At 34.3% G+C, this 14,266-nt stretch overlaps 1 protein-coding gene across 1 annotated transcript; it reads right to left on the reverse strand.

Annotated features, from left to right (window-relative positions):
- Window positions 1–5,739, reverse strand: LOC133679558 (beta-glucuronosyltransferase GlcAT14B-like). The gene is made up of 4 exons (XM_062102185.1): window positions 4,975–5,739; window positions 4,221–4,296; window positions 3,664–3,779; window positions 1–830 (listed from the first exon to the last, which is right to left on the reverse strand). Exons 1-4 carry the CDS (start codon window positions 5,552–5,554, stop codon window positions 286–288), a joined length of 1,317 nt encoding a protein of 438 aa, XP_061958169.1. The 5' UTR covers window positions 5,555–5,739; the 3' UTR covers window positions 1–285.
- Between the last annotated feature and the right edge of the window lie 8,527 nt (window positions 5,740–14,266).

Genomic DNA, 14,266 nt, shown 5'->3' on the forward strand with positions numbered 1-14,266 from the left:
TTTTGGGAAAGACACAACTAAACTGAGAATGATCAAAGGATTGTTCAATTATTTTTTATACTATAAGGATTAAGTAATTAATTCAAAACTATATGGACTAAATTGTAAATAAATCTTCTAAATATGGGCGGTTTTCTTTCTTGTTTCAAGAGAGAGAGAGAGAGAGAGAGAGTTCCCACTCCTCTCATATAGCCTGCTTATTTGGTGTATTAGCAATCTCCAGGCAATTCCTCATCAACCAGAGGAATCATCATAAACTACGTAAGGGCAAGAAAGCCTTCGTAACTATTTCATCTTCGAAACAGCAGGCATCATTTTGCAGTGTGTCGAGTTAAAATCATCCGCTAACAATAGACTGCTCATCAGGCGCTTGAGCCTCTGAGCACCAGGGCCAGGCTTAAGCTCAGTGGTGTTCTTTAAATTAATACGAGGGAGAACTGTACTTGCATTTCCTTCATCAGTGAACCATCCACCAGGCACAAACCCATCGGCTCTGCGTCCCAGAAGGTTAGAATCAATCCTGTCAAGAACCGGGTCGTCCTTGCCAAATTTCCTTGCAAAGGGAACATTGCTCTCAACCATGCTCTCATAATCATCTACTGTGAGAAAATGAGGGTGTTGCTTAGGAGGGTTGTCCCAAGATATGAAATGAAGGTCATGGTTAACAGTAGTGTTTCGGAACTCATCAGCATTGCAGATTACAGTGTGGAAATAACCCTCAGGTGAAGAGAGAAAGTTTGCATAGTACATGAGGACTATCCTTGGGAGGTTGTCCCAGCCCCACAGGCAATACTCCACAAAAGGTCGAGAGAGCATCATCCAAGCAGAACCTGAGGTAATCAGTACCACAACTAATTTTTAAATTCTCTCGCTATAAATATACACACAGATAGATGAGCTTTTTGCAACTAAATTGCTTGTACCATCTCCTCCTCTATGGCTCTATTCCTGTACAATTCAAGTTCAGTCTTGAAAACGTTGGACACTTTATTAGCTTAAACTGACAATTTAATGACATTTCTATTCAATCTCTACATACTCAGAAGCTCATCCAAATAATTTCCATACTAACAGGAGTGAGTGAAAGTGAATACGGTGCTCTGGATCCCAAGAATTTAAAACTCAATGAGGGGTAAGGAGTTTATCATCTCTTCTAATGCCTACCATAAATTTGCAATGCGAGCTACTTGTAAATGTGGAGAATGCTAGCTAGTTTACGTGATAAATTAAAATATCACGAAAAGTCATTGTCATGATTTAGTGTACAACCAGACAACATCTACACGAAGTAGCTCTGATTTCTAGAGTTGATGTAGTTGAGACCACAGACTTGAATTTTATAATCAGATTTACATATTCAGGAGACATTTGAGTTGGAAAGGGGCATTGATGCAGGATGCAAAACATGAGACTTCTCTGGAAGACTGGAACCAACGAGTTGATTTCGTAGATTCTTAATCAAATACATCGGAAAAAATCTAGGAAAGACCTGGTTTCCAAGTACTCAGCGGTGGAGAAATACTTGTAAATGTGGAGAATGCTAGCTAGTTTACGTGATAAATTAAAATATCACGAAAAGTCATTGTCATGATTTAGTGTACAACCAGACAACATCTACACGAAGTAGCTCTGATTTCTAGAGTTGATGTAGTTGAGACCACAGACTTGAATTTTATAATCAGATTTACATATTCAGGAGACATTTGAGTTGGAAAGGGGCATTGATGCAGGATGCAAAACATGAGACTTCTCTGGAAGACTGGAACCAACGAGTTGATTTCGTAGATTCTTAATCAAATACATCGGAAAAAATCTAGGAAAGACCTGGTTTCCAAGTACTCAGCGGTGGAGAAATACTTGTAAATGTGGAGAATGCTAGCTAGTTTACGTGATAAATTAAAATATCACGAAAAGTCATTGTCATGATTTAGTGTACAACCAGACAACATCTACACGAAGTAGCTCTGATTTCTAGAGTTGATGTAGTTGAGACCACAGACTTGAATTTTATAATCAGTTTTACATATTCAGGAGACATTTGAGTTGGAAAGGGGCATTGATGCAGGATGCAAAACATGAGACTTCTCTGGAAGACTGGAACCAACGAGTTGATTTCGTAGATTCTTAATCAAATACATCGGAAAAAATCTAGGAAAGACCTGGTTTCCAAGTACTCAGCGGTGGAGAAATACTTGTAAATGTGGAGAATGCTAGCTAGTTTACGTGATAAATTAAAATATCACGAAAAGTCATTGTCATGATTTAGTGTACAACCAGACAACATCTACACGAAGTAGCTCTGATTTCTAGAGTTGATGTAGTTGAGACCACAGACTTGAATTTTATAATCAGTTTTACATATTCAGGAGACATTTGAGTTGGAAAGGGGCATTGATGCAGGATGCAAAACATGAGACTTCTCTGGAAGACTGGAACCAACGAGTTGATTTCGTAGATTCTTAATCAAATACATCGGAAAAAATCTAGGAAAGACCTGGTTTCCAAGTACTCAGCGGTGGAGAAATACTTGTAAATGTGGAGAATGCTAGCTAGTTTACGTGATAAATTAAAATATCACGAAAAGTCATTGTCATGATTTAGTGTACAACCAGACAACATCTACACGAAGTAGCTCTGATTTCTAGAGTTGATGTAGTTGAGACCACAGACTTGAATTTTATAATCAGTTTTACATATTCAGGAGACATTTGAGTTGGAAAGGGGCATTGATGCAGGATGCAAAACATGAGACTTCTCTGGAAGACTGGAACCAACGAGTTGATTTCGTAGATTCTTAATCAAATACATCGGAAAAAATCTAGGAAAGACCTGGTTTCCAAGTACTCAGCGGTGGAGAAATACTTGTAAATGTGGAGAATGCTAGCTAGTTTACGTGATAAATTAAAATATCACGAAAAGTCATTGTCATGATTTAGTGTACAACCAGACAACATCTACACGAAGTAGCTCTGATTTCTAGAGTTGATGTAGTTGAGACCACAGACTTGAATTTTATAATCAGTTTTACATATTCAGGAGACATTTGAGTTGGAAAGGGGCATTGATGCAGGATGCAAAACATGAGACTTCTCTGGAAGACTGGAACCAACGAGTTGATTTCGTAGATTCTTAATCAAATACATCGGAAAAAATCTAGGAAAGACCTGGTTTCCAAGTACTCAGCGGTGGAGAAATACTTGTAAATGTGGAGAATGCTAGCTAGTTTACGTGATAAATTAAAATATCACGAAAAGTCATTGTCATGATTTAGTGTACAACCAGACAACATCTACACGAAGTAGCTCTGATTTCTAGAGTTGATGTAGTTGAGACCACAGACTTGAATTTTATAATCAGTTTTACATATTCAGGAGACATTTGAGTTGGAAAGGGGCATTGATGCAGGATGCAAAACATGAGACTTCTCTGGAAGACTGGAACCAACGAGTTGATTTCGTAGATTCTTAATCAAATACATCGGAAAAAATCTAGGAAAGACCTGGTTTCCAAGTACTCAGCGGTGGAGAAATACATAGGCTGTACTCTTAATAACATTGTGCTGTTTATATGATTATTTTTTTCTGTTAAGATTGTGAGAGACTGCTTTGGTTTCTAGGACAAAAAAGAGTTGAAAGATATATTGTTAGTTCTTCTATATCTTACCAGTAAACAAATTATATGCTGTTGGCAACCTCCTTTTCTCTGATATCCAAAAAACCTCTGATTTTGGCTGGCTATATAGCCCTGGGTCTATTATGACAGGCTTGGCTCTTTGATCTCTGCAGGGTTCAGAAAAATCCAATTTTTAGCAAAAACTTAAATACAAAATTGAAGATGAATACTCCCCTCCGCACCCTCCCTTAGGCTATGTTTGGATAAAGTGGAAGGATAGAAAGGGGAGAGGATGGAATCATCCATCTGGTTGTTTGGTACATAAAAGAGAAGGATGAGAGTCAATCCATCGAAGTTGAGAGCATTAAGAGTTACAAAAAAGGAATATTATAGGAGCCAATTCGCCATATTTGAAGTACAAGTAGGGAAAGATTGAAAGGATCCTTTTGATCCTTCCTTAGGTCTCCATCCTTGTTGTCAAACAAAGTGGACACCCAATTCCTCCTCCCTTATCCCTCCCCTCTCTTCCATCCTTATCCAATCTCACGCCGCAAACATTCCAAAAAGAAAACAGAGAGAAAGGTATAGAGAGCAGATAAACCACATACTTCTTCCATCCAATGTCACTGGTATGCTCGATGAAGTTAAGGTCTCTTGGAATATCAAAGAGTGTATGAAGAATATCTGTGAGGAAGAAAACAGAAACCACAAGTTAATGCCATCAGAAATCAATCTGGGCTTGCACAGAGTACAATTAAAACTTCCCAAAATTTTATAGCTAAAAAACTTAATGAAATCAGCTGTTTGCATGTCAATGAATGCATGGTAAAATAGAATAAGCCTTACCAACGCCAGGTTTTAAAGTTATGAAGTTAAACTATAATCTGTTTATTATAGCTACGCTAGTTGATGATTTGAACTCACCAATATGAACAAAAAAATAACCCTAAAATATCGACGTAATCAGTAACGAGAGCAAATAGTGCGAACGGTTGCTAAAAATGGCATGTACTAACGCAAATTTAGTACTTACTGATCCTGTTAACATGGAACCGTGACCATCATAATCAAGCCAAGAAGACAACAGAAGTTATGTTTGTGGCTAAGCTAGCAAGCAGAATTGCTGTTGACAGCAAAAACTAGGAGATGCCCATTAAAGCAAATGGATTTCTAGGTACTCCGTTCTTCCCCCTTCTCTTAAGAAAATGAACAAAGATATATATATATATATATATATATATATATATATATATATATAATATATAAATCACCGATTCCAAAGGAGGACCAAACCTACTTTACTTATAATCAAGTAGTAATTAATTACAAAGTATTGTATAATATAAATTATGCATTTATTACCATCTTGAGTCATCAAAGGATAATCAGAAGCGCTCAAATTGATAAACCAATCCCAAGATTCCCCATCATCAATATCCTTGAGCAAAATTGCAGCAGCATGAAGCGTATTGCTAACCATAGTTAGACCTCTATAAGTTACCAAATTGGATCTCACAACCACCCTCACATTTCCCACCTCCTCGAAAACCTTCTCCTCACTCACCCATCTCGCCAGCTCCAACCTCTCCTCCGCGGTGGCCTCCAAGTCCAAATGCACAGCATACTGATTCCTCGGATGGTAGAGTGCTTTTAAAGCCCGTTTCAAGCTCACTCCATCTCCAGCAGAACCTGAAATTAAGTAGGCAAGGCGGGGTACTTTATGTACGGGAGAAGAAGGTGAGTTTTTCAATTTAGGTTCCACAAAGCGTGGAACCTGCTGGAAATGGAATTTGTTGCCGTGTGATTTGTATAGCAATTGAGGGGAAGATGAGAATGATGCTATGGTAGTAAGAAGCAAGATGGTTGAAGATAATATTAACAGTAACAACCATTTCTGCTTCTTTTGTTGCAGAAGCAACTTCAAGTACTTGTTGTTTTCCATTCTCTAACTTTGTTGACTTTAACTAGTTTTCAGTAGCAGTGGTTGTAGGAGTATAATTCAGAACCAAGACCACCGGAGGGGCGGTGGACGGAATCTTAAAAAAAGTTGATGAAAGAAAGACGGTTGACTCATCATAAAGACCAATGCCGTCACTTTATTCAATTTCTTAAAAAAGACACTTGTATGTATGTATGTATGTATGTATGTGTAGATATATATAATAACAGTCACATCTATAAACAAGATGTATTTAGCTGGAGGGGGGATTTGTCGGTTGTCATCGTAAAGGGACCCGATGAGCACCATGCTTCTTTCTTCTTCTTTTTCTAATTTAGATTCCAAGCTTAAGAGCTGGATCTTAATTCCTAATAGATGGGGAAAGAATTGTATGTTTTGTATATAATTAATTTAATTCTTCTAAAATTACCTTAAAATTAGTTCAAAAAAACATAAATTACCTTAAAGATTATTTAAAAAAACAATCTTTTCTTTTTCAATTACAGAGAAAATGTAATATTTTTCAAATAATTTTAATTTGACTAAATTTGATATTAAATAAATATATAATAAATATTTTAAAATAGTCCAACCACTTTTCCTATATTTCTCTTGAGTTTTTTTGGTATTCAATGGTTTTCTTTACATGTCATTATTTAATTTTTTTCATGCGTAATTCTTTTTTAATCATAGATCCATAAAATCCTGACATGTGATATACAAGATAATGAAATTGGATGGAATGAAAAATACCTTGATAAAATAATAAAAAGATAAAATCTATTAAAAAAATTATGCACCAATAAATCTTTAGAATATATATAAAAAATTATAGGGAAAACATACGATTATCCCGAAGCCATAATTTAACCGGTTACAATTGACATTCTTGCATTAAAATAAAATGATGGCGTAATGCTAAATTTTGATTTGAAATAATGGCCTGCTAGAATCTTTCAATCCTTCGTCTTTTCAAGTGATTTATTACTTTTTTCCCAAGTTCTTGTAGCATATTCTAGGTGTTCTTTGTTCAGTATCTTGTACACATTATTTCACACTTCTTCTACAAAGATTCACCAAAGCCATTGTTTGTGTAGCATTTTGATTCTTGAAAAGGAAAGTCGTACTAATGAGAACCTTACTGCTTGTTGAACTCCTGTACCTCCAATTATTTGAACGACCTTTGTCTTAGTCTCAGAGTTTTTTTTTTTTTACTCTAGGCTAGTTATGATTAATAATTTAAATTGTTAGGTGAAATTTAAAATATAATTTATATTATTTTATAATATATTATCCCAAGTAAAAGTTCTTTAAATTTAAAATTTATACAAACTCACATTATTTTTTGCTTTATTTTTTATAAAATAAATAAAGATGATGAGATTTGAACATGTGACCGTTTGGTCATCAAGGCTCTGATACCATGTTAAATAACCATCTCAACCCAATAACTTAAACTGTTAGGTAAGGTTTAAGATATGATTTATATTATTCTCTAACACTTGCTTTATTATTTGTTGTATAATTATTTGTGTTGTTTTACTTTCAAATTTATTAAAACGTTTTAGGTTTTGTAGAGTTCTGAACAAGTTCAATATTCAATTTTATAAAAATAGGTATAGATTGTTATTCAACTATTTGATCGGAATGAAATTTTGTTAAATAATTCTAAGTATCTAATTATATAAAGGCAACTAGCAAACTTGTCGCTTTAGTTTTCAGACCCAAATACTATTTCAAAATTGTTTTTTTTTCCTTTTCAATTTAGATTAGAAATTTCAATTTAATTTGAATTTTACTAATTAGAACATTTTTTGTATTGAAATAGCCTTGTAAATTATTTTTCATAAAACAATTTATGAAGTAAAGATTTTTCAAAAACTATAAAGTTTTGAAACTTTTCTTTACAGTGAAGAGTTGTAACTTTAGGAATGAGAACCCTAGTTTATTTCTCTATAATTTAGAGTGTAAACTTTAAGAATTGAGGAACCATATTCACACTATACATTTGATCAAGTATTCTGCCAGACAATGAAAATTTAAGTTGTGGTGTTTTTTTCCTATCCTTAATCCGCGTTGCTATTTCAAAAAGTAGTTTTCCAAGTTAAAGAACTTGATCTAGGATGTAGGTTGGCGAGTTAGTATTTTCGTGCTTTGAAAGAACCCAAACCCATAATAGGGTGTTAACCCAATTGAACATGGGTTCGGCAAGATATCAAACCCAACATACTTAGATCCAATTATAAGTTGAACCCATGTTTTCTTTTGCTATACCTAATATACTGAGGTTTAACTATGAGTTGAACCCAAGTCATTCTGAGTCTAGCAAGATGTTGAACCCAATATACTTGGATGGAGCTATAAGCTGAGCCCGTATCACCCTTAGTTCAACAAGATACCAAACCCAACACACTTGGGTCCAGTTAAGAGTTGAGCCCAAGTCATCATGGGTATGGCAAAATGTCAGATCCAATACATTTTGGTACAACCATGAATTGAGCCCAAGTCTTCATAGTCTTGTAAGATACCAGACCCAATACACTTAGGTTTAGCCATATACGGAGCCGAAGTCATCGTGGGTATAGCAAGATGCCAAACCCAACACACTTAGGTTCAGCCATGAGCTAAACCCAAGTTACCATGGATCTAGCAAAAATGTTAGACCTTACATACTTGGGTTCAACTATGAGTCGAGCCCAAGTCATCATAGATCTGACAAGATATCAAACTCAACACACTTGGGTTCAGTCATGAGCTGGGTCTAAGGCATCATGGTTCTGATCAGTTGCCAAACCCATTTCCCATAGGTTTGGCTACACATCAGACCAGTCAGTCTTTAAAATCCATGTTAGGACCATAGAGTTGTATCTTAAGATTATTGATATGATAATTTCATGTCAGAAATAATAAACTCCCTACACTTGTAGGTGTGTAAAAGATTTTCCAATGACCTACAATATTTCTATCTTATTAATTATATATAAGGGATATTTACTCTTCATTAATAACGTGTAAGGAATATTTATTCCTCATTATTGTTATCAAAAGCTAATGACTTTCCGGTCCTTCTACTCCCTAAAGATGACAAGGTTTGGGGGCTATGAATACTCCCCTTAACCTTCTAGTGCTTAGAGTATTAATAACATACAAACAAGAACAAACATTCTTGTTGTTGGAATTTAAGGGTTTTCTTTCATTTATTACCATTTTCGCTTAAAGTTACTGATTTTATCATCGAATGGTTTTTAAGTCTCATCGATAAGGATTGTTTTGCAGGTACCAGGACTTCTACCATCAATTTTAAAGTTTATGGGAAAAGGAAAAGGAAAAGGAAATATTAACATGAATATCTAATTAACCATTATTCAAATACCAAATAACCTTATTCCTAAGCATATTAGATTTTAGATCATCAGTTGGCGCCGTCTGTGGAAAACACTTTTAAAAAGCCAGTAATTATCCTATTGTTTTATTAAGGTTCCAATTTATTATTAATGATAACAATCAAGACACTTTTGCATGGGACATGTAATTGATCTCTCTGTCACAACAGATACTCCTGCACATCCAACCCTTCAACAACTTATTGATTAGGTGCAATTTCTCATCTAAGTAGTGTTGGCGAATCAATAAATAAAAGAAAACACTCCTCAACAAGTCTTAGTGCCACCTCAACAAGCTTTCATATCCTCCTTACCACCTCCACAACATCAAGTCATAATAGTGCCCATAGACGGTTACACTACCTCGAGGAATATGGGTAGAATGAATCTATAAGAGGTTTTCAGCTTAAAGATCATCCAACCATTCCAATAAGCATACAAGCCCTTATAGCACTCGAGCATGCAATAGATATTCTAGGCATTTATCTTGTCATCACGGGAAGGAGCCTAGCCATAAATCTTGTCATATCACGCTAGAAACCTAGAGTTCCCCATCACTTTATACGCAAAAAAAAAGTGGATAGTAGCCTAAAAAGGAATACATGTAAGAAGAGGCTTACCCTTCTGCATCAAATTCCAGATTTTTTTCTATTAAGACGAGTGTTGAAAACTCGTATACCGAACGATTGCATCTCTACCAAGATGACATTGGATAACTATAATGGTCTCACAGACTCAAGGAAACATGTATGTAATATGTGAAGCAACTTGAAACTGGTTCTCTAAGATATCCATGTCATATGTATGATCCTCCATATAAATTTTAAGGGGTTGGTATATGTAGGGTACAACAACTTAGAGCCAAGCTCCATTACAAGCTTCAATGATCTATATGTCAAGCTAGTGGAATGATTTAACACAAGCATTCCAACAATGAAGAGTTCTATTGAACTTTTTAGGGTCACTTAGGCAGCTGATGAGTCCACACAAGCACCCCTGAAAAGGTTCAATAAGGAATTAAGGACGAAGAATTGATTGAGCTTGTAGCTTCTAAGATGGAGTGAAGGGAAAAGCTCTATAGAAAGAATTGTATGCTTCACCGAATAGAAGCTTGTTGAAAGTAAAGCAATCCATGAAAAATCATATTTAGGTGGAGAAAGCAAATGTGTTGGGTCCTTCCTATTTTTCTAAAAACAAATAGCCAGAAAGGTCTTCCAAACAAGATCGCTTTCCTAGGATGGATAGTAACCCTAGGAAAGGTTAAAAGAGACTAATCAGAGAATGCCTATGCTACCTTAAAATGCGTACCACCCCATTGAACATTACCCTTATAGAAGTCCTCATGGCTATTAAAGGTAAAGAGTTTGTTCGTTATCCTCCACCTATGAAATCTCCACCCAACACCCATACATCCAGGAAGTATTGTTTGTTCCACAAAGACAAAAGACATGACATAGAGGATTATTATATCTTAAAGAAGGAGATTGAAAGATTGATAACTAAAATCTACCTCAACCAATTTCTAAAGAGGAATTCTCACCATGAGTAGAATAGAGAAGAGTCAAGTCAATCTATACCAACACTACCCGAAATCAATATGATCTTGGGTGGTACCTCTATAGGAGGTGATTCTAATAATGGAAAAAAAAAAGTATAGGAAGTAGGCCCTCACAACTGTTCATCTATTAAACCAATAGCTTGAGCCCATCATCTTCACCCCTAGAGATGAAAAGGGAATAACTTTCTTATGCGAAGATGGTCTAGTCATCGCTATAGTTCTTTCTAACCATCAAGTACATCGAGTGTTAGTGATTGATAGCAGTGCATTCATTATCCTCTCTAATTGAGTAATGACCTGGATGGGGATACACCTCTTAAGACTAACTCTAGTGAAGACTCTCCTCATTGGGATAGAAAGCTTGGGCATACCAATGTAGGGCCTCATAAAAATCCTATTCACCATTAGCATTCCTTTTAAATATGTCTCCCTTCAGCAAACCTTTATGATTATTGACATGACATTGACCTATAACTCCATTTTGGGTATACCACTCCTCTATTAGATTAATGCAATCACCAACCCTAGGAACTTAGCACTAAAATTCCTAACTCAAAAGAGAGTGAATATAGTGTGAGGGAATCAACTTCAAAAAAATATGCCTCTATTTGCTTGAAGGGAAAAAATTTCCTGGTATTAAACCACCAAAGATCCTTGAAAAAAAAATTAAAGGTTTGAACTGAAGCTGCTGAAGAATTGAGGGACATCCTTTTAAAAGAAGATGAATAAATCGTCATGAAAATGGGCTCCACCCTAGCACTAGCACAATACTAGTCATTGAAAAAGCTCCTTTATATCAAAAGATTTATTTTTTCAACAAACACCTTTGACATCCCAAGAATTAGTCCAAAAGTTATAATTCACCAATTAAAAGGTTGATTTAAATGTTCATCTAGTCCACTAGAAGAAGATGAATTTTAAGGGTGAAAGACATAATAAAACAATGACACAAGAGGTAGATAAACTTTTGGTTGCTAGTTTTATTAGAGAACTGATGTACCATATCTGGTTAGCGAGTATAGTGATGGTCAAGAAAAGCAACGATAAATTGCAAATATGTGTGGACTTCACAAATTTGAACAAAGTTTGCCCAAAAGATAGTTATCATTTCTCTAAAATTAACTATCTAGTTGATGCCACTATAGGTTTTAAATATTTAAGCTCCTTGAATGTTAATTCTAGGTATCATCGAATCTTCATGCACCTTAACGATAAGGAAAAAACAACCTTCATAACTAAAGGAGGAACTTATTGATATAGAGAAATGTCATTCGGACTGAAGAATGTTGGAGCTACTTACTAATGAATTGTTAATAAGATTTTTAAGAATTGACTTGGGAGAAATATGGAGGGATATGTTAATGGTATGTTGGTAAAGAGCATGGCATTTGAGCAACACCTCTTAGACCTAGAAAAAGTTTTCTTCATATTAAGTCGTCACCAGTTGAAACTTAGAAAGAGTTTGGCTGCGTGGTGGCTTCCACGTTTTAATGTCACCACAGATATCAGTTGTTTGGTAAATGATAAACCATTATTTACTGTAAATGGGACCTACCAAAATTTGTGTATGCGTTCCGTTGAAAGCAGCTCCAAGCTGCTTTACCTGCGTCTGCGTGGTAACCAGTGAAGTTTTCTTCAAATTGTGTCTCAGCAAACAGTGTACCTTGTCATACAAAGAATGTTCTCATTTGATAATTTTTCCATCCTTGGATATATATAAAAGTGAATTGCACTGTTCACTCAGAACAAATGAATAGTGCAATTCACTTGCATTTTTTTTTCAATGTGTTTATTTTTTGTAATTTTTTTAAAAAAAAACTAGTTTATAATGAATTAAATTTACTCGTATTGTGAACAATATTTTCCCCTAAAAAAACTAGTGTAGAGTAAATTAAATTCACTTGCACTGTAATATCAAATCAATTTTATTCCTTATAATATTTTATCTAAATTTATTGCACGCTCAAAAAATTATGAAAACTGTAGTTCTTGTCGGATGAATTTCGTACATAATAGAATTGTAGATGGTTTAATGGAATAATAAAAAATATTTTATATAAAGTATTATTTATTTCATGATATAATAGCAATAGTTAAATCTACAATATTTAAATTAAAACCCATCAATATTAAAATATATTTTTAAAAATTATTTTATAACCTCAATTTCAAAAGCATTTTTAACCAAACACATTAAACTATTTTTTGTTCAACCTCAATTTCAACCACACTTTTAACCAAACACCTATTTTTTCAATCCAATCTCAACTAAAAGTACTTTTTATAAATAACTTTTTTTCAAATCACAACCACAACACCTACCGCAATACCAAACACAATATTTCTTGTCGGATGAATTTTGTACATAATAGAATTGTAGATGGTTTAATGGAATAATAAAAAATATTTTATATAAAGTATTATTTATTTCATGATATAATAGCAATAGTTAAATCTACAATATTTAAATTAGAAACCATCAATATTAAAATATATTTTTTAAAATTATTTTATAACCTCAATTTCAAAAGCATTTTTAACCAAACACATTAAACTATTTTTTGTTCAACCTCAATTTCAACCACACTTTTAACCAAACACCTATTTTTTCAATCCAACCTCAACTAAAAGTACTTTTTATAAAATAACTTTTTTCAAATCACAACCACAATAGCTACCGCAATACCAAACACTTAATCCTTTCAAGTGTGTCTTTGCCATCAAATAATAAACATTTTTAGGTTTTCTAGTTAGCTCCAAAGGAATCGAGCTAAATCCATAAACAATTCAAGTCATACTAAATAAGACTCCTCCTTTAACTTTGAGTGGACTTTTGATTGTGAGGAGGCTTGAGAGAAACTTAAAATTCATATTTCATTTCCCAAGATCTTGTCTCAAACAAGGGAGAATGAAAACCTCTTTTTTTACCTATGGGTGACAAATTCAGCTTTGAGCTTTGTTTTGGTAAGAGAGGATAAATGAATACAACATCCAGTTTACTACTTCAGTCATATTTTTTTATGATGATAAAACACTATATCTGAAAGTGGAGAAGATAACTCTTGCTCTGGTAAGTGCTTTCAGGAAGCTGAAACCATACTTCCAAGCTTGCCAATTTATAATCTTAACAAATCAACCTTTGTGATAGATTCTCTGCAAGCCAGAAATGTTTAGACACCTAGCTAGATGGACTATTAAATTAAGAGAGTATAGCCTTCAATATAAACCTAGAAGAGCTATAAAAGGTCAAGCCTTGAAATACTTATTGTTGAATGCTCTTTTAAAGGTCTTATATAGACATCTAAATCCCTATCTTCAACCACAACTTCTTTTACTATATCGAAGGCCCTAGTAGAAAAAACTTTGATGATCCCTAATTGGAAATTTTATGTTAATGGCCCTTCCAATATTAATGGAAAAAGTTAGGATAGTGTTTGTTAGTCTTAAAGAATAAATAATTGAATATAAAGTTTGTTTTAAGTTCCCAACTACAAATAATATATCAGAGTATGAAGCTCTTCTAGTAGGATTACACCTTGCTAAAGACTTCAAGCTTATAGTGACTCCTAGTTAGTCGTTTGTCAATGCGAAGGAATGTATGAAGTTAAAGAGCCAACCTTTTTAATAATTTCTTTAAAAGGTTCAGCCTTATTTGAAAGATAAAGACAAGAACATTTCAATCACTCACATTCCAATGGAAGATAATCACCATGCATACCTCCTGTCTAAGCTGGCAAATTTCAATCCTGTAAACCTCATTGTGAATGTTTAGGT

Source organism: Populus nigra, chromosome 19 (genome assembly GCF_951802175.1).
Source record: "Populus nigra chromosome 19, ddPopNigr1.1, whole genome shotgun sequence".
In the NCBI taxonomy this organism is placed as follows: domain Eukaryota; kingdom Viridiplantae; phylum Streptophyta; class Magnoliopsida; order Malpighiales; family Salicaceae; genus Populus; species Populus nigra.